Source organism: Benincasa hispida, chromosome 2 (genome assembly GCF_009727055.1).
Source record: "Benincasa hispida cultivar B227 chromosome 2, ASM972705v1, whole genome shotgun sequence".
Lineage (NCBI taxonomy): Eukaryota > Viridiplantae > Streptophyta > Magnoliopsida > Cucurbitales > Cucurbitaceae > Benincasa > Benincasa hispida.
Genome location: NC_052350.1, coordinates 9761591 through 9784416, shown reverse-complemented (window position 1 = coordinate 9784416; position 22826 = coordinate 9761591). Strand labels below are relative to the sequence as shown.

General features: G+C 32.2%; 2 protein-coding genes across 3 annotated transcripts; one reads left to right on the top strand and one right to left on the bottom strand.

The window, feature by feature from the left end:
* Nucleotides 1-9717: 9717 nt before the first annotated feature.
* LOC120071150 (copper methylamine oxidase) lies at nt 9718-16409 on the top strand. Of its 2 annotated transcripts, none has more exons than XM_039023247.1 (12): nt 9718-10341; nt 11322-11434; nt 11566-11871; nt 12185-12297; nt 12410-12740; nt 12860-13075; nt 13180-13416; nt 13898-14083; nt 14599-14739; nt 15182-15450; nt 15819-15900; nt 16053-16409. In XM_039023247.1, exons 1-12 carry the CDS (start codon nt 10095-10097, stop codon nt 16185-16187), a joined length of 2376 nt encoding a protein of 791 aa, XP_038879175.1. In that variant the 5' UTR covers nt 9718-10094; the 3' UTR covers nt 16188-16409. The 2 variants fall into 2 exon arrangements, with proteins under 2 accessions (XP_038879175.1, XP_038879176.1); XM_039023248.1 differs by lacking the exon at nt 9718-10341 and adding an exon at nt 10796-11200.
* Nucleotides 16410-21007: 4598 nt separating this feature from the next.
* Nucleotides 21008-22621, bottom strand: LOC120071446 (transcription repressor MYB5-like). The gene is made up of 3 exons (XM_039023740.1): nt 22424-22621; nt 22141-22270; nt 21008-22049 (listed from the first exon to the last, which is right to left on the bottom strand). The coding sequence occupies exons 1-3, from the start codon at nt 22554-22556 to the stop codon at nt 21218-21220; spliced, it is 1095 nt and encodes a 364-aa protein (XP_038879668.1). The 5' UTR covers nt 22557-22621; the 3' UTR covers nt 21008-21217.
* Nucleotides 22622-22826: the final 205 nt, after the last annotated feature.

Sequence of the window (22826 nt, the reverse complement as noted above, 5' to 3'; positions counted from 1 at the left end):
CATGTTACAACCCTCCGAGGGGATAGCCGTTGTAAAACGACTAGCTTATGTCGCATAAAAATAACAAGCAGACGTAACATAGGAATCTCACAGTCTAAACTAATGGAAGAGACCGTTGGCCAAGTTGACACATATCCTTCACCCACTTACTATGAACTACTTCCCCTATTCACCTTGCTATTGACTCATGTAAACACTTTCCGAATGGAGGTCTCTCCTAGGGTGACACGAAGCCGAGCATGAATCTCACGATGTGAACTCTTAGGAACGTGAGAGTTAAAAACAACATATTGTATATGTTATAATCTCCCACTGAAGTGTTCTATTTGTTTTTGGGTAAACATTTACTTAGGTATATTTAGGCTAATAAACAACCTAAGTCTAGGTGATTATCTAAGTATAACGTTTATATTTGGATTTTAACCTACAATGTCTAGGTGATAAACTAGTTTTAAAACCTTACATCGCTCATGCATGCTCATAAAATCGGATTAACAACGCTTAATTATTCGGTTATAATCCTCAGGCATGAGGTGTTCCATAAACCGCCAACTTAAATACCTCTAGTCTTGGATAGAATTATAGACCAGTTGAGTTTGTAATCAAAGTTTTACAAGATAATGACCTATTTTAACTATTAAAACAAGTTATTATTTGTTAACTCTAGGTGAGTATGCATCTTATCTTTGTTATGAATTTTAAATGTCTAATCCTATTTTTATAACAATTATAAAAAAATAGACATGTTGATCATCCATAACATTCATCAAGCATTTCAGAATTTAATATAATACTTTATATTAAAAATATAAAACTCTATACATGCATACTATATATTATAACTTTTATGACATACTTTCAATGCATACCACATACTTCCCATGGTAGGATTTTAAATCTATATGGCATACTATATTCACATACAAGATTTATTTAATTATAACATACATTCATAATGTATAAATAATTAAACACACACTGATATGAACCAGTTTTGGCATTCTAAGTAAGCAAGTAGCCTAAAATATTACACTAATAATTAAAAACTCAAAATGCTTCTGGTCTTCACAAACTAACCCGAATTGGACATAAACTTCCTGAGCCAGATCTCTAAGGCTCGAAAAAGGGTTGAACCAGCCAAAGACGAGCTAAACCAGACATTCAAGTCGTGTGAGTGTCTTCTGGGCTGGGATGAACAGAGTTGTGATGCTTCATTGCAACGTTGCAACCCACGGGCTGTCTGATGAGCAGCGTTGTAACGCCGCCTTGCATTAGCTTTAAAACAGGTTTTCTTCAGTTGATCTCTCTTGCTTTTTTCTTCATTTACAACCTAATTGTAATTCTATTAACTCTAACAAATATACAAACTCTTAACCACACATTAAAGCCCATAAACAAAGAGCCAATTACAACAATTAACACGTAATTGTAGAGAATTTAAATGCCAAAATTGAAATTATCCATATCAGCAACCATTTTCATACAACCTATGAAAATCACCCATCAAGCTAAAATTAACAATAATTGAGTGCTTAAATCATACTCTGATATCAATTATAGAAGTTAGTATGCAATTAGCGGAAACAAATATAATCATTAAGCACTCTAATTCATCATTTTAGCAATTAAGAAAACATGTTCACAAGATAAAAAGAGGGTTTTGAGAAGTTACCTTTAAAGACCTTCTTCAATTCATGAATTTAGCTTAATGCTTCACTCCAAGAGTCATAGACTACCACTTGATCTTCCCTACTATTCTCTTGGACTTTAGATTGAATTGTGGGATTCAAAATGAGCTTGAATTCCAAGAATTTAGAGAGGAAATTTTTCTGGTTTTCAACTAGAGAGAGAAAACCATTTTCTTCAGCAACTCCACTTATGAAAAACTAACTGCATGGCATGCATCTTAGCTGAAATATTCAGCTTTTATCAATTCCTTTCATGCAATCCAATTGCACAACAAATTGACAGCACCTACTTGAAAAAATTGGTGGATTTTGAGTGGGATTGTGCCAAAATTTGGAAAAACCTACTAATGGGTTTTCTAATTTCAATTTGAATTTGAATTTTCCTTTTATTTAAAACTAATTTTCAAAATTAAAAAATCAAGATATTAATTCTATAATTAATATCAATTAAAACCTTATTAATTGTATATATAATTAATTTCATATATAATTAATTTTTAATAATTAAATAAACAATTTCATTAATTATATTAATTCAATATCATATGTTAAATTAATTAAACATCAATTCCACAATCATGAATTGTTAATATTTGAATCAAATTTAAATATTATCGAATTCTCCAATTTCGTTTAATTAAATGATTAAACGTGTGATTATATCATATATAATTACTGATTCCCTCAATTTGAATTTGAACGTTTCAAATTCTCTCATCACGTTATTTTAAGGTTTGATCCGTTTGTGAGCTAGTAGGGGATCTAATGGATCTACAGATCATGGGCTTCAATGATCCGAGATTGACTGACTAAATTTTTTAACCTAATTAACCAATATTTATTAACTATCGGGTCACTACACTAAAGCCTAGTAGTTGTACTCCCCTCATTGTAGATATATTTGTATCTGCTCAATATAACCATAATTAGTAAGTCAACCCTTCATAGGTTGTTCGTAATAACGACTCGATTAAAAGTTGTTTTACCCCCGAGATTACATCTTGTTCCTTAAGTCTCAATGATCCTTTAATGAACAATTGGTTTGTGATCCAATCACTAAATCGAGTCCCTCTCGGGTCAATAAAAGAGTGAGACCCCTTTTTCAAGATCCGGAGTCGGCATTTAGGGGAACAACCTCTCTACTATTCCTAAAAACAGGTAAATGTGAATTTCATCTTGCACCCTATGTCACCAGCTATTTACCCGGTCTTACTCCTGAAATGGGAGTCTTATTGAGCCAGCGCTGTTGAGCCAACCCTCACCCATGCAAATCTAAGGATAATCCTGAGTAAACAGGAGTTCATACTTAACTCAAGATTAAAGTCAAGTTACCTAGGTCATCACTTTCAAATAGTTAGTCTTAAACAATAAACAATGTTATAAAGTAAGAGTGACTTATTTCTTGGTCTGATCTTATACAAACGTTTGCATAGGAAGCCCACATTCCCATGTCTCCATATGAACGAATCAGGACCACTTCGTTTCACACTTTACAACAATTGTAACATCTACAAAGTGAGCCGCATCCGATAGTGTCCCCAGAATAAGGTACTTAGATTTATCTGTCTACTATAGACCACTTTGGCTATTTATTCAAACTCGATCTACTCATATGTCTCCACATAAAGTTCAAATACTCATAATAGTCATGGATTTTAGTTTATCGTATTTAGGCTATTTTAAAATGATGAGCAATTCAAACATTCAATAATAACTTTATTGAATCTAACTTCAATACATCTATATTGATTAACAAAACAAGTTTATTGTTTACAAACCACGAGTTTTAGGACATAAAATCCAATAGTGCTACCATCTACTACTTGTTTCTTATCTTCCATAAAGATCACATCCTTGTTGATAATAACCTTGTTGGGATCCCACGGGCGATATCCCTTCACACCATTAGCATACCCCAAGAATAAATATTTTATGGATTTTGGATCCAACTTTGTAGTTTTTTGGGCATTGTACACCAAACTTCCAAATATATGAAGGTTCGAATAATCAGCCAGCTTGTCAGTCCACATCTGCATTGGTGTCTTCAACTCAATTGTAGTTGATGGAGCATGACTACATAACATGCGATATTGACTGCTTTCGCCTAGAAAGTTTTCTCTAAACTTACAGCTCCCAACATTGCTTTTGTTCTCTCTAGCATGGTTTTGTTCATCCACTCTGCCAATCCATTTTGTTGGGGAGTACAAGCAATAGTGAATTACCTTTTGATGCCTTCTTGATTGCAAAATTCCATAAGCTCGTTGCTTCTATATTCTCCTCCATTATCCGTCCGTAAACACTTAATCTTCTTACCAGATTGAAGTTCCACTTGCACTTTGAATACTTTGAGATTGAACACACATCTTCTTTCTTCTTGATGGGATACAGCCAACACCTTCTAAATTAATCATCTATAAAGGACATAAAGTACCTTGCTCCTCCTAGAGATATAACTAAAGGTTTCCATACAACATAATGAATCAATTCTAGGATCACTTTACTTCTAGAATTTGACGCGTTGAACTTTAATCTGTATTGCTTACTTATAACACAATGCTCACAGAAGGGTAGAGATACCTTAGTGAGCCCTGCGAGTAGATTCTGCTCTGGAATCACTTCTAATCCTTTTTCAGACATGTGCTCAATTTTTTGATGCCACATCATCGAAAGATTTTGACTTGGACTACTTGAAGCAACTGATACTTCTCATTCTTGCAAAGTTTCTCCCTTTAACATGTAGAAGTTTGTATCCTTTTCTTCCCTTCATAAGTACTAGCGCACATTGAATCATCTTTATGATTCCCTTTTCAACTACAACCTTGCAATCAAGGTCATCAAGTTGACCTAATGAGAGCAAGTTCTTTTATAGGCCTTCTGCATGTCGCACTTGTTGAATTGTGTGAATTGTATTATCATGGAACTTTAATTTGATAGTTCCAATACCGACAATCTTCAAGGCATGATCATTACAGTTGAAGATAGATCCTCTGGAGGCAGGTTCATAATGATGGAACCATTCTCAATGAGAGGTCATGTTATAAGTGGCTCTTGAGTCGAAGAACCATACATCAACCATTCTTTTAAACCTTCTATAGTTGTCACTACTTCACAAGACAATGCACCACTTTTATTTAAGATGCTTGCTACATTTCCCTAAGGATTGGAATCTTTCTTGTTTATGTTCCAACATTCCTTCTTCAGATGTCCCTTCTTTCCAAAACTGTAGCACTTCATATTCTTCTTACTTCGTGATTTTGACATTCCTTGATTTCTGCTCCCACTTGAGCTACGTCCTGTTGATCTGCCTCTTGTCATGGCCAATGATTCTGCTTACTGTGAACTTACCAACTTATCTTCTTTGTTCTTGCGCCGATTTTCCTCTTTAACAGTTGCAATATCATCAAAGCTTAGATAGTCGATGAGAACATTATTTGTCAGATTGATGACAAGTTAATCATACAAATCAATAAAACTTTGAAGTGGAAGTTCAACATGTTCATTTGACTCTATTTTATAACCCATTGATGTGAGTTGAGAAAATAAAGTATTCAATGTATTCATGTGCTCCGTCATTAACAGGGATTCTGACATCCAAAGAGTATATAACTTCCTCTTAAGGAAAATCTTATTGTGAAGTGATTCGGCCTCATACAATTTTATGAGATGGTCCCAAATTTCCTTTGCGATTTTCTTCTCCTTAATGCTTGACAATACATTATCAGCTAATGCTAGATGAATGTTTGTCATAGCATTCTTGTCCATCTCGTTCCATTTGTTATCATCTGTGATCTCCGCGGGCCTCTCACTGATGGCTGCAAGGCGATTATTTTTTATCAAGAAAGCCTTCATCTTCAACTTCCACAACGAGAAATTAGTTTCGTTGAACTTCTCAATCTCGAATTTTGCCATCATTACTTCTATCACGAAATATAAACAATTCTCGATCGTGTCTTTTAATTCGGATGAAAATATCTTACTTAATTTATGATATGGAAGATCCACCTATTAGTGGCAACCACGGAGCATACGATAAGTAGATATCAACACACAAAATTAAACCAGGCTCTGATACCACTTGTAGAGAAAAGGGATTGTGATTGAATAAAGTAAAATCACAACTAAAGTAGATTGAGAATAATAATAATGAAGAAGAATAAAGGAGATAATAACACACAGTGATTTTACTTGGAAAGTCCCTAAATAAATTAGGGTAAAAACCACGGGCAAGGATAGAATAATTCCACTATATGAAAATAAGAGTTAAAAACTTTCTTTCTTATAGAGAAATACTAAGCTTTTTTACAATAAGAAACTCTCTCTATTTTATCTCATTCATTTGTTGCAGATTTTGGGATGGTTTAGCAACCAGGGGTCTTCACGTATTTATAGCCCAAAGAATCTTGGTCACCAAGCAAATCCAATGACTCCAAATTGTCCTTGATAAATGTAAATGATCCGATGGCTCAAATTGTTCTAGAAATATGTAAAAGATTTAATGACCATGAACTGATATTGGACAACGTGTAAGATCCAGTGGCTCAAAATTGTCTCCAAGAAACTTCTTAATAAGCTTCTTGAAAAATCTTGATAATTATGCAACATATTAAACACATATTTTTATTTTTGTTTTGTATCGTAAATACAAATGGAATCTAATTCATGTTCATCCTAAAATTTCAACATCACACAATAATCATCATTTTTTTCAAAGTCGAGGGATTAACATTGACATTTTAACCGTTCAAGAATTATATAGGGACTAAAATAGCAAATTAAATAATGAAATTATATTAATTTAAAAAGAAATTCAAACTAATAAAAACAAATATGTTATATAAATTCAAATTATATTAAATTAATCATAAACTAGTGAATAGTTGTAAGAGGAATTTTAAAACACTATATAAATTTATATAAATTTAAGACATTCTAAGGTTGAGATCTTATAAAACAAACATAGTTATTCAAGTATTTCCAGAAATATTCTTACAAAATAAACATAGTTATTTATGGATGTGTGATATCTACAATTTCAGGTATCTAAATATGCTCGTTATCTACATTTCAAAAAACAAATGGCCCAAAAATTTATAATTTTATATGTAATAGATCATTGATATATGCAAATTTTGTAAAATAAAAAAAAAAAAAATCTATTAAAGGTAGAATTGAAATTTAAAAGTTATTATACATCTAAGATAATTTTATATCTTTTATTTTATTAACTCAATTTTATATCTAGTAGATCAATTATCACTTTATTTTTATTTGTTATTTAATATATGAGGAACCTATTAGATATTAAATGGAAAGTTCAAAGACCTATTAAATATAAAATTAAAAATTTATTAATCTAAAATTTAAAAATTTTAAAGATTAAATAGGCACGTGACTAAATTTGTAATCTAAACTTTCTCTTTTTTGTTAATCTAAAATGTTTCCCAACCATAGTTTAATGATTTTTGTAAGTGGATAAAATTGTATTGGAATTTTTCCAAAAAGAAAAAAGAAAAGATTATTTTTTAAAAAGTTGAGGATGTTAAATTTAAACATATGGGTCAAAAAAGAACTAATACCTATTAACTTTAATTATGATCGATTGACTTTATTTAACTTTGCATTCAATTCCCTCTTTAATTATATTTTGTATTTTGATTTTGCCAAACGCTAAATAAAATTCAATAGTTCACAATTACTTCCTTAACTCACAAAATGATGCAGGTGTCGATCTATATATATATATATATATATATATTGATTTTCAATTCCTTATTAGTCTATTTTCGGGATATTAATGTTTGAATTTGGTTCATATGGAACTTTTATGGTTAATAACATAAACAAATTATAAATAAAAGGGTAATAATTCAAATATCTTTTAGTAATTTTGAGCTTACTTCAATTGTTCAAGACACATTACGAACAAAAATGAAAGTGATTTAAATCTTCATCAGTAGAGAAAAAAAATAATTTTGTTAGCAACTTTCTTTTAAATAATATAAAATTAAATTTATATTTATCTATTAGCTCTTGACTAATTTAAGATGGTATTTGAGTTGATTTAGAAGGTTCTGTATTTAAATCTTTATACGTTATTTTCTCTCCAATTAATATTGATTTTCATTTGCTGCATCTTCCATATATTTCTGTCATTTGATAATGTTGCTTCCATAATTCTTGTTTTAGAAAATATTTTGATACTTTTTATTTGAAAAATTAAATTCAAACATTGAAAAGTACTGATTAACAAATATAGCCTGTAAATACTATAACATATATAAGTTATTTTGTATAATTAGTCATGTTGACACTAATTTCTATCATAATTAATCTTAAACAACATACCAAATGAAAAAAAAAAAAATAGTAATTCATAAGTTTATGGATCTCCCATCCATTATCATTATTATTATTTTAATTAATCGAGAGATTCATATATAAATAGAAAAATTTTAAAAATATTTATATTTTATAGCAATAATTTTCAATTTATCTTCGTAGAATGTCCCATTTTTAATTCGGATGGTTTGTTAGAAAAAAATGAATTTAAACTTACTTTTTTCTTTAATAAAAAGGTAGTTCAAACCTCTACATAGGTCAGGACTAAAGAAGATATTTGTAACATTTCATTATTGGGTTATTACAGTCTATTTTGGGTTATTTAGGCCTATAGTTTCCCAACTAATTAATTTTAATTGAAAAATAGATCAAATAGATAAAGTAAAGCATTTGCTATCTTAAAGGTGGAACTTTGATTTTCAACCCTACTTTTATTGACCCTATATATAAAATTTTTGATAAATTATATATCTAGTCTCTCAATTTTAAAAGCTATTGCGTAAATTTATTAACTAATAGGAAGTCATTTAATAAAGGTCATTTTTTTAAAAAAAAATTATCAATTTATTAGAATATGTTATAAGAACCAACTTTTCATACAAATATCTAATAGATTTACGTGTGTGTTTTTTTTAAAGACTTTAGCGAGTGCCGTATGAGCTACATCTATATCTCATCTACTACAAATATATTGTTATTAAATAAAATAATGTGAATGTTAACTAGCATATTTTGAATGAAAAATAAATTGAAAAATATTAGACAATGCAACTACATGGTTAAATTTTCAATTTTAATAATTGAGTCCTCAAACTTATATGATTGTTAAAATTGGGTCAAATTGGACATTCAAATTTACATAATTGTATAAATTCTAACGTTTGTATAAGTTTAAGGATTCAAATTTGGTCATTTATGGGTTCAATTTCTACAATTATTATAAGTCTGATGATCTAATTTTAACATTTGTAGAAGTTTAAGGACTCAATTTTTACGATTGAATTTGAAGGTATAATTGAAACTATCACCATAATTTTTATAATTTGTTTTACAAATATTTGTAAACGCTGACGGTTGTCAACTTTTTTTACTTTTAATTCGAAAAGAAAACCCAACTATTTGACAGCCAAGAAAAACAGAAAATTAAAAAAAAAATAGAAGCTTACCAATAATAATGACAATTAAAAAAATATCCCTCATGGTTGGGCACACCACAATAATTACATGAAAATAAAGGGTGATGGAGTGAGATAATGCCGAAATGGTGTCCTTATAATGCAAATAAAAAAGAATAAGTGTGTTATCAGAGTAAAAAGTAAAATATAGTTGTGGGACCAAAGGGCCCTAATGACGAAGCATTTTGTCTATTAGCAAAAGCAGAGGCCCCTATCAGCTATCACTTCTCCCCCTTCCAATTCGCACTACTTATCTTATATTATAGACTTGCCCCTATCAATCCTTTTATCAATTTTAAACTTTTAATGCGCATTATCATAATTATTGGTAAAATTAAATTTATAATTTCATTTTCATTTTCTTTGAAAAAAGGAAAAAGAAAAAAAAAAAAAAAGAAAAGAAAAAAGAAAAAAGAAAAAAGAAAAAAAGAAAAATGGTATGGAGAGGAGAACGCACGTGGTATCCGCCTGTCAAGGGCGCCTATAAATATGAGCCTTTCACCTTCATCCACTTCAGTAACAGTTTTTTTCATTTTTCTCTTTTTCCCCTTTTTCTCCTCTCTCGGATTCAGGTGCTCTAAATTGAGATTTTCTCCGTCTTTTGAGAGATCGTCTTGTTTCGTTTTGCTTGATCTGTTTCAAGGTGAAACCCTAGATTGGGGGAAAGGATCAGGATCAACTCCTTTTCTGTCGAATTTTTTTGTCATTTCATTTTCAGATTTTGTTGATTGTGGAGTGAAGAAGAGAGGCGGAGAGAAGAGAAAACTGTGTTTGTGTTTGTGGTGGCGGAGGAGGAAACAGACAAGGCAAGCGCCAGTGATCTTTGCTGTATGTCAGTGGATTGTGTTGAAACTTATTGTTGTGGAATTGGTAAGCTCAAGAATCCTTTGCAATGGCCCCAACTTCGAAAAAAGCGACGTTGTTTTCAACTGATGCTTGTTGTCATGCCGCTGCTGCCGGTTCCATTTCCGTTCCTCGAGAGGCTGCGCCTGTTGCTTCCGCCAATGTCGTCCAAGATTGGAATCTCACCACGAACGATCGCGCCGATGATCGCCGTACATCCAAGAATCTTGCCATCCCGTCGTTAGTTCGTGCTGTTGAACCGATTCCTGAACCTTCAACTAATGCTTCTTCTAAAGGCACTTTCCTTCTTCCCTCATCTTTTTTTTCCTCTTCCGTATCTCTCTCTTATCGATGACCTGGAATCTCGACATAAAGCTGTGCTTGATATTGACGTTCGATGACTTTGATCTATTTTATCGTTTTTTCCTTGGGGAACGAAATGCAGATTTTAATGAAATGTCTTTGTCGTTTTAAGCTCCGTAACATACATACATTTACTGCGGGTTTATCAAATTTCTGTCGGTATATGCATCGTTTGTTTTGTTATGTTATTATTGAATCATTTGGGGGTGAATTATAGAGTATGTGTATGAGATTTCCCATTATCTTTCTCTATGACTTGTAGCCTTTTGTTACCACTTACTACCTCATTATACATTGTTTAAAATGCGTTTCGATCTCTACCAGTCATGGGACCCGTCTGCTACTTTTCATAGATGGTTTTAGATTCACGGCTTTTTATGAAAGTCAATTATGCAGGCGCCATGTGGAAATAAGAATGGGTTGAGCAAGGGAAGATAAAGTTGGATTGGTGCAACCTGACATATTAGCACCCCTTTTGTTTAATCTTTTCTTTTTCAATTCCTCCCACCAAATTGTTCTCTAGAAGCTACTATTTATTTCCACCACTTCCTAGTGCTCCTACTTTTTTTTTTCCCTTTGCTCTTCTTGTTCATCTTATTTTGATTGATATATTACAATATAACTTACTGGATTTGTTCCTTAACCCTTGATTGTTCCCAGCTCCTTAATTTCTCCATTTTTAAGGACGGAGCTGGTTTGACTAATACGTGCACCCTATTTCTCTTTTCTGTTGATTTGTTGATCGAATTTCTATGCTCATATTTCATACATTGCTACTAATCTGAGTTAAAGGTATGGTAGATGGTTGATGTTATGTTAGTGTTTTTCATGAATCTAATCATGATTGATTTTATTAATGGAATATGTTTTGGTAGATGATTTCTCATGCATTGCTGTATATTTGGCTGTACAGGTGTTGTTCCTCCAATGTTGAGGGCACAATCAAGACATCCTCTGGATCCCCTATCAGCTGCTGAAATCTCTGTTGCAGTGGCTACCGTCAGGGCAGCTGGAGCCACGCCAGAGGTTGTTACTGGTGCTATGCAATCACTCTTTTTTTTTTTTTTTTTTTTATTGCTATTGAATCTGGATAATTGTTTCAGGAATCTATGGTACAACGTGTTTGTGATTGTGATGAGCTATTTTCATTGTTTCAGGTCAGAGATAGCATGCGCTTTATTGAAGTGGTGCTACTGGAACCAGAAAAACATGTTGTTGCATTGGCAGATGCGTATTTTTTCCCTCCATTCCAACCATCTTTGCTTCCCAAAACTAAGGGAGGACCGGTTATTCCGACAAAGCTTCCACCAAGAAGGGCAAGGATTGTTGTTTACAATAAGAAATCAAACGAGACAAGCATATGGATCGTTGAGCTGTCAGAGGTTCATGCAGTAACCCGAGGTGGACATCACAGGGGAAAAGTTATTTCTTCTACAGTTGTTCCTGAGGTTCAGCCTCCCATGGTATGCTCTTGACTGCTGTTATTTACTGCACCGTGTTGTATTTTCACGATTGCTGTTTCCCTATCATGGGGAATTGTTGTTTCTTTGAAAAGCCCCAAATAAATCTTCACACTTTGCTGTGGTCACTTTATATTGAATGGAAAGTACTTGCAGTTTGCTGTGTCGCTGCATTGTTTGGGGTAAAAGAAAATTAGGATTACAAAATGAAGAATAAATTTAAATTACAAATAATAAAAAATGAAAAGTTTTTAATTACAAATGATATTGAGCGTCTAGAACATAAAACTAATTTGCTCTTTCCATTCAATTTTAGGATGCTGCTGAGTATGCGGAATGTGAAGCTATTGTCAAAGAATACCCTCCATTCATAGAGGCTATGAAGAAGAGGGGCATTGAAGATATGGATTTGGTTATGGTTGATCCTTGGTGAGTTATATCAGCAATCCAGTTCATTACTTGTGTTCACCAATCACTACGGATTATCAAGTTCTTCACCCTTTTTCCTTTCTCTAATTTGATTAATCTATCTTTGCTGCAGGTGTGTCGGTTATCACAGTGAAGTAGATGCTCCTGGTCAAAGACTTGCTAAACCTCTTATATTTTGTAGAACTGAGAGTGACTGCCCAATGGAAAATGGATATGCTCGCCCAGTTGAGGGCATACATGTCCTTGTTGATATGCAAAACATGGTGGTTATAGAATTTGAAGACCGAAAACTTGTTCCGCTACCTCCTGCGGATCCGTTGAGGAACTACACTTCAGGTGAAACAAGAGGTGGTGTTGATCGTAGTGATGTGAAGCCCTTACAAATAGTTCAGCCTGAAGGTCCAAGCTTTCGTGTCAATGGCTATTATGTAGAATGGCAAAAGGTGGATGTTATTGGATTTTTTTTCCTTTTAGAAAAGATTATTATTAACTTTTTAATAAACTTTTACTTGGTTCATAATTTGACTAAACTATTTTTTGGTCTTTTTTTTTCCTTTTCCAGTGGAATTTTCGAATTGGTTTCACTCCCAGAGAGGGTTTGGTTATATACTCTGTAGCTTATGTTGATGGAAGCAGAGGGCGAAGGCCTGTAGCACATCGACTAAGTTTTGTGGAAATGGTTGTCCCCTATGGAGATCCAAATGATCCACATTACAGGAAGAATGCTTTTGATGCAGGAGAGGATGGACTGGGCAAAAATGCACATTCTCTGAAGAAGGTTGAACATTTTTTTGCTCAACAGTCATATCATGTGATCAATAGCACTAGCCGTTTGTCTCCCTAATCCAGTCCTAATTAAATGTTAATATATCATTGTCACAGGGATGTGATTGTCTGGGTTACATCAAATATTTTGATGCTCATTTCACAAATTTCACTGGTGGTGTTGAAACAATTGAAAACTGTGTGTGCATGCATGAAGAGGACCATGGAATTCTGTGGAAGCATCAAGACTGGAGGACAGGATTGGCAGAAGTTAGAAGATCGAGGCGGCTGACTGTGTCCTTTATTTGTACTGTGGCTAATTATGAGTATGGATTCTTTTGGCACTTCTTTCAGGTAAGTCAAAGCATTCTTCTCTTTTGGATTGGTGGTGACCAAGTTTCTCACTAAAATTTCTTGAATAGCATTCTCGAATGGGATTGTGTAGATGTTTGGATAGATGACCTATAATATGCTGCTGATGACTATGAGATACAGAATCAGAAAACACCCCACACAATGTTGTTTTCGTGTTGAGTAAACCAAGGCCTTTTAGTTTTGGACATAAGAGCATCCCTGAGCAGTAAATAATTCTAATCTTCACCATTGGTCCATTACTTCAAAAATTTAAAACTTCTTGGGGCCTTCAACTTGCCAAATAGCATTCAAATGTATAAGAATTTTTCCTAGGAGAACTACTATATGTATAGGAATTCTGTTTGTGATTTCAGATGATAGGAAAACAGTATATTAAACAAAGTTTCTATAAGTCTTGATTTTTTTTCTCAACCAACTCACTCTTTAGTAGAGGTTTGCTGATATGTAAATGAGGTTGCAGGATGGAAAAATTGAAGCTGAAGTCAAATTAACTGGAATTCTCAGCCTAGGAGCTTTGCAACCTGGTGAATATCGAAAATATGGCACAATGATTGCACCAGGTTTATATGCACCAGTGCATCAACATTTCTTTGTTGCTCGGATGGACATGGCCGTTGATTGCAAGCCTGGTGAATCTTTCAATCAGGTACATCTTCAATCTTTTGGCCTCTTTTTTGGGTAGTTGAGGAATAATAAATTTGATTGGCAATTGGCTTGAGCTAACAGTTCACTGTGAACAATGAAGAGTGGAAGTTACTGATTGGTATGTAACTTCGTATCTTTTCCTCTCATGGCTTGGCAAATTACCAAAGAAGTATACCGATGTGCTCAATGGTAAAAAGGAATCCAATGGCTTTTACATTCAATCATCATTCAAGCCAGTGTCGAATTAGTTTTCTATCAAATAGTGTAGGATGAAATGATTACTTTCTGTTCCTAACTTGGTGAAGTTAAAAATACGAGGTTATGTCGTGTAATTTTACAAATGTACATACAAGTTACAAGGCATTTTTAGCTTATCATCGATATCGATGTGAAAAATTCTCAAGGGTAATTGCAGTAGTTTGCTTTTAATAACATACATGCCTGTACATAGTAGATTTCACTACATTGGTCATCATTCTTCTTGAATTAAAGCTTGCCATCTTAACATTCTCGTAGGTAGTTGAGGTGGATTTGAAAGTTGAAGGACCTGGGGAGAACAATGTCCACAACAATGCTTTTTACGCTGAAGAGACACTGCTGAAGTCGGAAATGCAAGCTATGCGTGATTGTAGTCCTTTATCTGCTCGCCACTGGATAGTAAGGAACCTTCTTACCCTGGGTCAATACTTCTAGGCTGTTTGAACTCAATTTCATAACTATTAATACTTTTGGGAATCAGGCATAAACAATATTATCTTTTCAATTATACATATTGTTCTTTCACTTAAGGATGAATATTTAATCTTCTAAACATCCTCTGATCTTTTGATTATTTTTCTTTTAACTGACACTTATCTACAGGTTTGTTCTCACCACATCTTTAAAATGTTTAAAGAACAAATATGTATGAAGATATAGATTTGTACTTGCCAGATGTAGTAACATTGATATACTAGTTTATTTAATTCTAAAGTTCTTTTTTGGTCGCTTTTGATTTGACTTACAAAATTATTAGAACATGATTTTCAATCTTTCTAACTTATTGTTGTGATTGTTATTGAGTAAATGGTAACGAACAAAATTGGCCCTTTCATTCCAGGTGCGAAATACTAGAACTGTAAATCGAACTGGGCAATTAACTGGCTACAAGCTATTGCCTGGTTCAAATTGCTTGCCATTAGCTGGTTCAGAGGCCAAGTTTCTTAGAAGAGCTTCTTTCTTGAAGCATAATCTTTGGGTGACTCAATATTCACGTGATGAGATGTTTCCAGGAGGGGAGTTTCCCAATCAGAATCCGCGTGTCGGTGAAGGATTATCTACATGGGTCAAGCAGGATCGACCGTTGGAAGAAACTGATATAGTCCTTTGGTTGGTTTCCTTCCTTCTGTTTGTACATTTGATATATATTAGCTCACCTGTTTATAGGATTTTTTGTGCAAGTTATTCCATGTGGCCCATCTTTGTTTTTTGCATTCCTAGGCTTATATATGCAAATTTTCACCTGCAAATCAATGTACGTCATGTGATATTCTCTGATTTGGTCAGGCTTTACATATTTGGTTGATGTTTAAGGGGCGGGCTCAGTTTTCAGTGGGAAGTTCAAAACCATTTGCTCTGTTTCTTTTCCCAAAAAGAAAATTTGTCTTTACCTCTTAAGCTTTATAGATTGTCAGATGCTTACAACATTTGCCTCTGCTCTGCTCTTTCGTAATCAGAAGTATTCTCTTTTATGGTAGGTATGTTTTTGGGATCACGCATGTTCCTCGTTTGGAAGACTGGCCTGTTATGCCTGTGGATCGCATCGGCTTTACACTCTTGGTACTCACTCTTATAATCTTTTTGATTTGTTTAGGAGACTTTATGACATGAATTTATTAATAGTGTTTTCTTTCTCTCGAGTATCAGTATAGCAGCATCATTATCATGATCTTAACTATATCCTCCTTTCTTGTAAATGTCTGTGGATGCAGCCTCACGGGTTCTTCAACTGTTCTCCTGCTGTTGATGTTCCACCCAGTGCTTGTGAATTAGATTCAAAAGACACCGACGCTAAAGAAAATGGGGTGGCAAAGCCAATTCAAACTCCCATTATCTCAAAGCTTTAAAAACTCTCCTGACTGCTCCTTTCATTGCTTTACAGAACAAACAAATTTCTCTTCTACCTTCGTTTCTCTTAGTCAACTGTGTGTTGCTTTTCCTTGTTAATATCACAAACAGCTCAACTTTTTCCTTTTTAGTTCTCTCTAGTAGAAGAACACTTAAACGTTATGAATGTGCATATTGTGAATCTTCACAGTAATCAATTTTTGTTTGGTAGCTTCTTCTTTTTCCTCTTTGTCATGGATTCTGTACATCCTTTTGTTTTCGTAGACATATATGGCAAGCAGGACGTTTGAACTTTCAATTTTGTAATCTTTGTTTTTTCAATGGCGGCAGGCAAAACATCCCTATTGTTATTTTCTGTGCTTCCATAAAACCATACAACGAATATCCTTGATAGATTGATATTGATGATTTTGTTGAATACATAAAATAGACTGTCCCTCCCTGTAAATTGCTTTTACTTTGATCTTCATGATTGTTCCAATAAAAGCATCCCACGGTTTCACATTCCCTTCACCCTTTGCTTTTCAATTAAAGTCAATGTTAATTAGGATGTTGCAACTTTTCTAGAACTTTGCCATTTAACTTTTTAATCCAATTAGTGAGAGCCGAGAGGGTGATTTGAAGTAGTAGTCACTTATCCATCATTATATTCATCTGCGTAATCAGTGGCTCCTTGATTCAAGAACCCTTGTGACGTGTTAGGAGAGGGTAAAACTTTAAAGTAATAAAATCTTCCCATTTTCATCATTCATGAAAGCTTAAATTAAATTTATAAAGTTGAATTCTGAATTGAAATAATAGATTAATTATATAATTTCTGTGAAACTTGAGAAATAAGAAGGGCAGAAAAAGCCGAAAGGCAGTAAAGGCTTTTTCTAAAAGTTAAAGGACACTATTTTAGTCACTGTCAAACTACAACACCCTCGTTTATTGGCTTTCCATTACTGACTCAAATTGAGGCATCTTATTGTCGGCACAGTCAATTTATCAAAAATAAAATAAAAATAAAAATACATTTTTTTTAAAATAAAAAATAAAAAAATGCATCCTCTCCAGAGGATGAATTTGACCAAAATGGCAGAGAAAGCCTTTTTGGTAGGAAAAATTAAAAGACTTGCCACTTTTTTTTCATCATTCCATTGAACGGGTATTCATTACTGCCACGTCGGTGTCTATACTTTTAATAAATTTTAAAATTAAAATTTTTAATTAAATTTGGCTAAATAATAATAGTAATTTTCATATAAAAAAAATATAATATGTTAATATGTTTTCAAATTTTAGTATAAAAATGGGTTGTTTTCGAATATAAGAGAATGAGTCCACTTATTAATAAATATAGCAAAATCTCACTATCAACGTCGATTCGTGTCTACTCTATCACTAGATGATGAAATTTCACTATATTTGAAAATATCTTCAACAGTTTTGTAATTTGAAATAATTACCCTATGAAATAGTAAAAAATAAAAATAAACAAGTAATAGAGACTAAATCTATTTATTTTAATTTTTTTAAAAATATAGGAAATAAAATTGGACATTTTAAAATATAAAAACTAAAATTGAATAAACTTCAAGTTTGAAGAAGTAGTATTTGTAATAAAAAATATCCATGAAAAATAGTAAGTAGAGAAGGGAAAGGGAGGGAAAATGAAGTATATGATTCTAATAGGTAAGAATTTTGGTGGTAAATTTATATTTAAGTTGACCTTAAAAAAAAAACATGAAAAAGGAGAAAAGAAAAAAGATGAATGATTCATATGACGTAGAAAAAGTGAATGTTAAATTTTGAAAGAGGGGGGGGGTCGGTTTGATTTGATTGGTTATTATTGAAACGAACAATAAGCAGTTCAATCTTGTCCAACCCAAATTTGTACCCTCCACCTTGCACTTTTTTTAGCTCTTTTCTTTTTTCTTTTTCTCTTCCATTTTTCCCTCTTTATTCAACGAATCACAACCCATCATACCATTTTACAAAATTTATTCCAATTAATCTATTTTTAATCCTTTTCAGCCTTTCAACATTAATCAGATAGGTCTGTTTCTAGTTTTTTTTTAATTCACGAAAATAACGTTTAATTTATATATTTTCAATTTTGTAATTACTTGGTCTTTATTATAAAAAGTAATTTTTAAAAAAAAAATTTTAGACATGTAGATGATAAATTGATTAAAGGTTAAATTTGTTAAGTTTAATTTTATAACCATTTCGTTTTTTGGTTTTTGGTTTTTTAAAATTAAGGCTATTTCTACACATTTTCTTACAATGATTTGTATTTTTTTTTATTACAAGAGTTGAACTTTTAGCTAAATTTCAAAAAGAAAAGTAAGTTTTTAAAAAGTACTTTTTTAGTTTTGAAATTTGGCTTGATTTTTGAAAATATTGATAAAAAGTATATAAGAAAGTAAGAAACTTAGGAATGAGAGGAGTGTTTGTAGGCTAAATTTTTTAAAAACTAAAAACCAAATGGTTACCAAATGAGGCATACGTTGTTATGGTCTCGTTTGGTAATCATTTAGTTTTTAGTTTTTGAAAATTAAGTCTATAAATACTCATTTCACATTTAAGTTTCTTGGTTTGTGATCTACTTTTTACCAATGTTTAAAAAAACTAAGCCAATTTTTGAAAGCTATAAATAGTAGATTTTAAAAAGTATATATTTTTTTAATTTGGCTAAGAATCCAACCTTTTTAGTTAAAAAAGATGGAAACCGTGGTGAGAAATTGAGAAGAAATATGTTTCATTTTAAAAAATTCAAAAATAAAAATTAAAAAAAGTTACCGAAATGGGCTACATAATCACACTTGACAATTAAATTTAATGAGATTTTCACAATAAAGATTAAGTTATTACCGATTTGAAAGTATAAAGACTGAATTACTACATATTAAAATTCAAGGATTAAATTATTACAAATTTTTAAGTATATTAATTAAATCATTACAAATCAAAGTCGAGGGATTAAATTGTTACTTGAAGGATAGGCAAGAAACCAAAGACGTTTTTAACCTAAAAATAAGTTATATTTCTTTATCAGCTTATACTATGAAAAGTGGTATAGAAATGTTTTTGGCTCATCATTTAAACTAGAATACAGAAATTGTCAACATTTACAAAAAGGCCATATATGATACAACAAAGGCCATGTATAAATTTGGTAAAGAAAATGATATTGTGTTAGCCTGAAATAAAGGAATGAATTATTGTAGAGTAATAAATAGGCATTGTTCTTATGAGTCCAACCACAAGTTTTTAATAACTGTGGTCCTCAAGGGTGACAACTTTGCTCCTTACAATCCTCAACTCACAAGTACTAAGCAACAATTTGGTAAAGAAAAGTTGAGCAATTGAGATGCATTTGATTTCTAAGCTAGAAAAACACAAGAATTTACGTGGAAAAACTCAAAATAAGGAAAAAAAAAATCCACAACGCCTACCAAAAAATAATCTACTATGTGAAAATTTATTATAATCATGCAAAATTTTCTCTTTGGTCCTAATTATAAAAACAGATTTTCTCAAAGCTTTTTTAACACCCACGTCTTTTTTTCACTTTCAAACGAGAGAATATAAATAAAGAGAATTTAACTGGAGTTTGTGTACCCAAGCTTCAAAAGGGGGTGTTTGGGACATTGAATTGGTTATTATAGTATATTAATTATAATAATATAAGGATTATAATAGTTTGTAGGTTATAATAGTTTTATGTTTGGGGTCCAACCTATTTTAGTATGGTAGGAAGACAGTAAGTAAGGGAAAGAAAGGACTTGTAGGAAATAGTAAACACTAGGAGCATCGAACATGGAGTGATATATAATAGCCCACTCCATCCACTTGAAGTTGAGAGCTCGAGCACCCCAAAATGTTTCTAAATGAGACAATTTGGAACCCAAATCATGGACTCCTTATATTAGTATTTGAAACCTATTATTTTCCTTTAACATTTTCAATATAGGACACCAAAACTCTATTGGTAGAATCATGGATATATATAAGTGAAGGACAAAAATATTCATTAATTTAAAATCATCCTGAGTAAAAGCAACAGTGAATAATATCATGTCATTATTGAAATACGTTAAGTTAAGTGGATGTATGTTGTCAAAAACAAGAAAAAAAACATAACATTTTGTAGTTTAGCTTAAACTTGGGAGCTCACAAAGAGAAGTAAAACAAAGTCTTCTCATTATCAAGAAAATCCTCAGAACAAGAATGAAAAAGCTTCTGGTCATCACTGCCATGGAAATTCTGGTTCTTGGTTGCAGCTTTTTGAACCAACTTTCACCCTTCATTTTCTTTCTCTCTCTCTTTACTTTTTTTTACTAAGTAGACTGTCTGCAGTGTACACAGAAAATCAAATTCAAAGGTACAGCAGAATCTCTTATCTCTCTCTCCAATAATGGATCATAACAATAAACCCAATCATTCTCAGTTTTACATCTCTTACAATCCCCTCATAAATTCATACCCAATTGACAACATTCCACTTTATTTTATATTAAACCCTTCAATTGGATAAGCTCATATCTTTCTTTGCCAGCAATTCATATATTCCATATATATATATATATATATATATTTTATTTATGAAACTAAAACAACCCCACTAATTTAAATTCTTCCAACATTTTACATAATATGATAATACAACAATATTTAAGTTTTCATTCACTCAATCACTGTCATTTCATTATTCTTGGAACAATTACAAGAAAAAAATAATAATAAAAGAGTGAAATGACATTGAAAATAATCAACCAACAAAAGAGAAAAAAGTAGTGGCTGTTTCTTTTGAAATCTGATTGGAAATGACAAATGATTAAGAAAAAGCAAATACCTTCATTTAATTTCTATGGGAAACCCTCTTTCACTATCAACAATCTGAGTGTTAATTAATTTTCTTCAAAGTGAAAACTGAAAATAAAAAACAGAACCCAAAGGAATTTCTTTCTTTCTTTCTTTTTTCTTTTTCCTTCACTCTTTTTTGGGATTAAAAAACAACCATATGGAGGAAGAAATTTACATTTCATATATGATGGAAGATGCCAAAACTTCCTGCTCTTTCATTTTCTGACATTGACATTAAAGGATAGCTTCCAAAAGTTGCTGAATTTATTTGATTTTGAATGATGTTTGTTTCTTCAACTGAACTTCCCTTGAATTCCAAGTTCTTCATTTGATTTGTTTGAAACTGTAACAAATTCTCAAGCTTGTTCTCAGATTCCCATGAAAATCCATTTCCATTGTTGGTCTCCCCTGGATTGTTCATATGATACCCTGAATAATTGCTCACTACTGAACTATTGCTTGAGCTTTCTTTCACTTCATTGATGAAAAAAGAGGTCAACCCAGATGCTGAATTCTCAGAAAAATCTGTTCTTGACATGTTCCCATGTTCAGAACTTGAATAACTTGGCATCCCAATACTTGAATTTGAATAGAAGAAGTTTTGGTCATATGATGATCTGATATTGGATTGGTATTGAGCTGCTGCAAATTGTGAATTGTTGTTGTAGTCACCATTCAAGAAGGAACTGAGAGGATCAAATTCAATCTTCTTAACAAAATGTTGTGATGAATCCTCTGTTTCTTTGTAGTAATGATTTGAATCTTCTGTGATATTTGAAATATTCCCGTGAAGAAGATGATGATGAGCCACTTCCATTCTTGGCTTCTCATTATTATAACTGTTCTTCTTCGCATCTCTCATGGCTTCCATATTATTATTGTCTTCCAATGGCTTATGAGTTGTTGGATCAATTCCTTGCTTCATCAGCTTCTTTTTCAAACATGAATTCCAAAAATTCTTAATCTCATTGTCTGTTCTTCCTGGTAATTGAGCTGCAATCTGAGCCCACCTACAAAAATTCCCACATCAAAATGTTTAAAAAAAAAAAAAAAACAGAGTATTGTGGTTTGTGAATTCACCAAATTCAAATTTAACTTCACCTGTTCCCCAAAACTTCATGGAGATTGATAATTAAATCCTCCTCTTGTTGTGAGAACATTCCTCTCTTCAAATCAGGTCTCAAGTAGTTTATCCATCTTAGCCTACAACTTTTCCCACATCTTTCCAAGCCTGCAACAATCAATCAAACAGTAAGAATATATATATATATATATATATATATATTTAATTTTAAATATCAAATATGTTTTCTAAAGAGGGGTTTTAAATATAAGGCAAATTCTGTGTTTCTTCGTGGTTGGCTCCGACGAAACGACGACGTACCAGCAAGCTTTGGGACGGAGCTCCAACAGCCGACGCCAAAAGTAGTAATGTAATTGAAGAGCTTCTCATCTTCCTCAGGAGACCATAGACCTTTGCGGAGTTTAGGCTTCAAGCAACAAGAATTGCGTCCCATCAAAAAGCTAAAGAAAACAGAGGAATGCAGAATTTGATTTGGTTCAAGTAAAACAGGGGAGAGAGATAGAGTTAAGAAAGGGATGTGAATTGAAATGGAATTATATATATATATTATATTTTTTCTTTTTATTAATAATAATAATAATAATAATAATAAAAAGTTGGTTAAATCAGTGAACAGTAATCTCATCATCTATGGATTAAAAATCATACTTAGAGTTTAAGTTAGATGACTCATAACAGAAACAAAAAAGCAATCAAGTGGTTT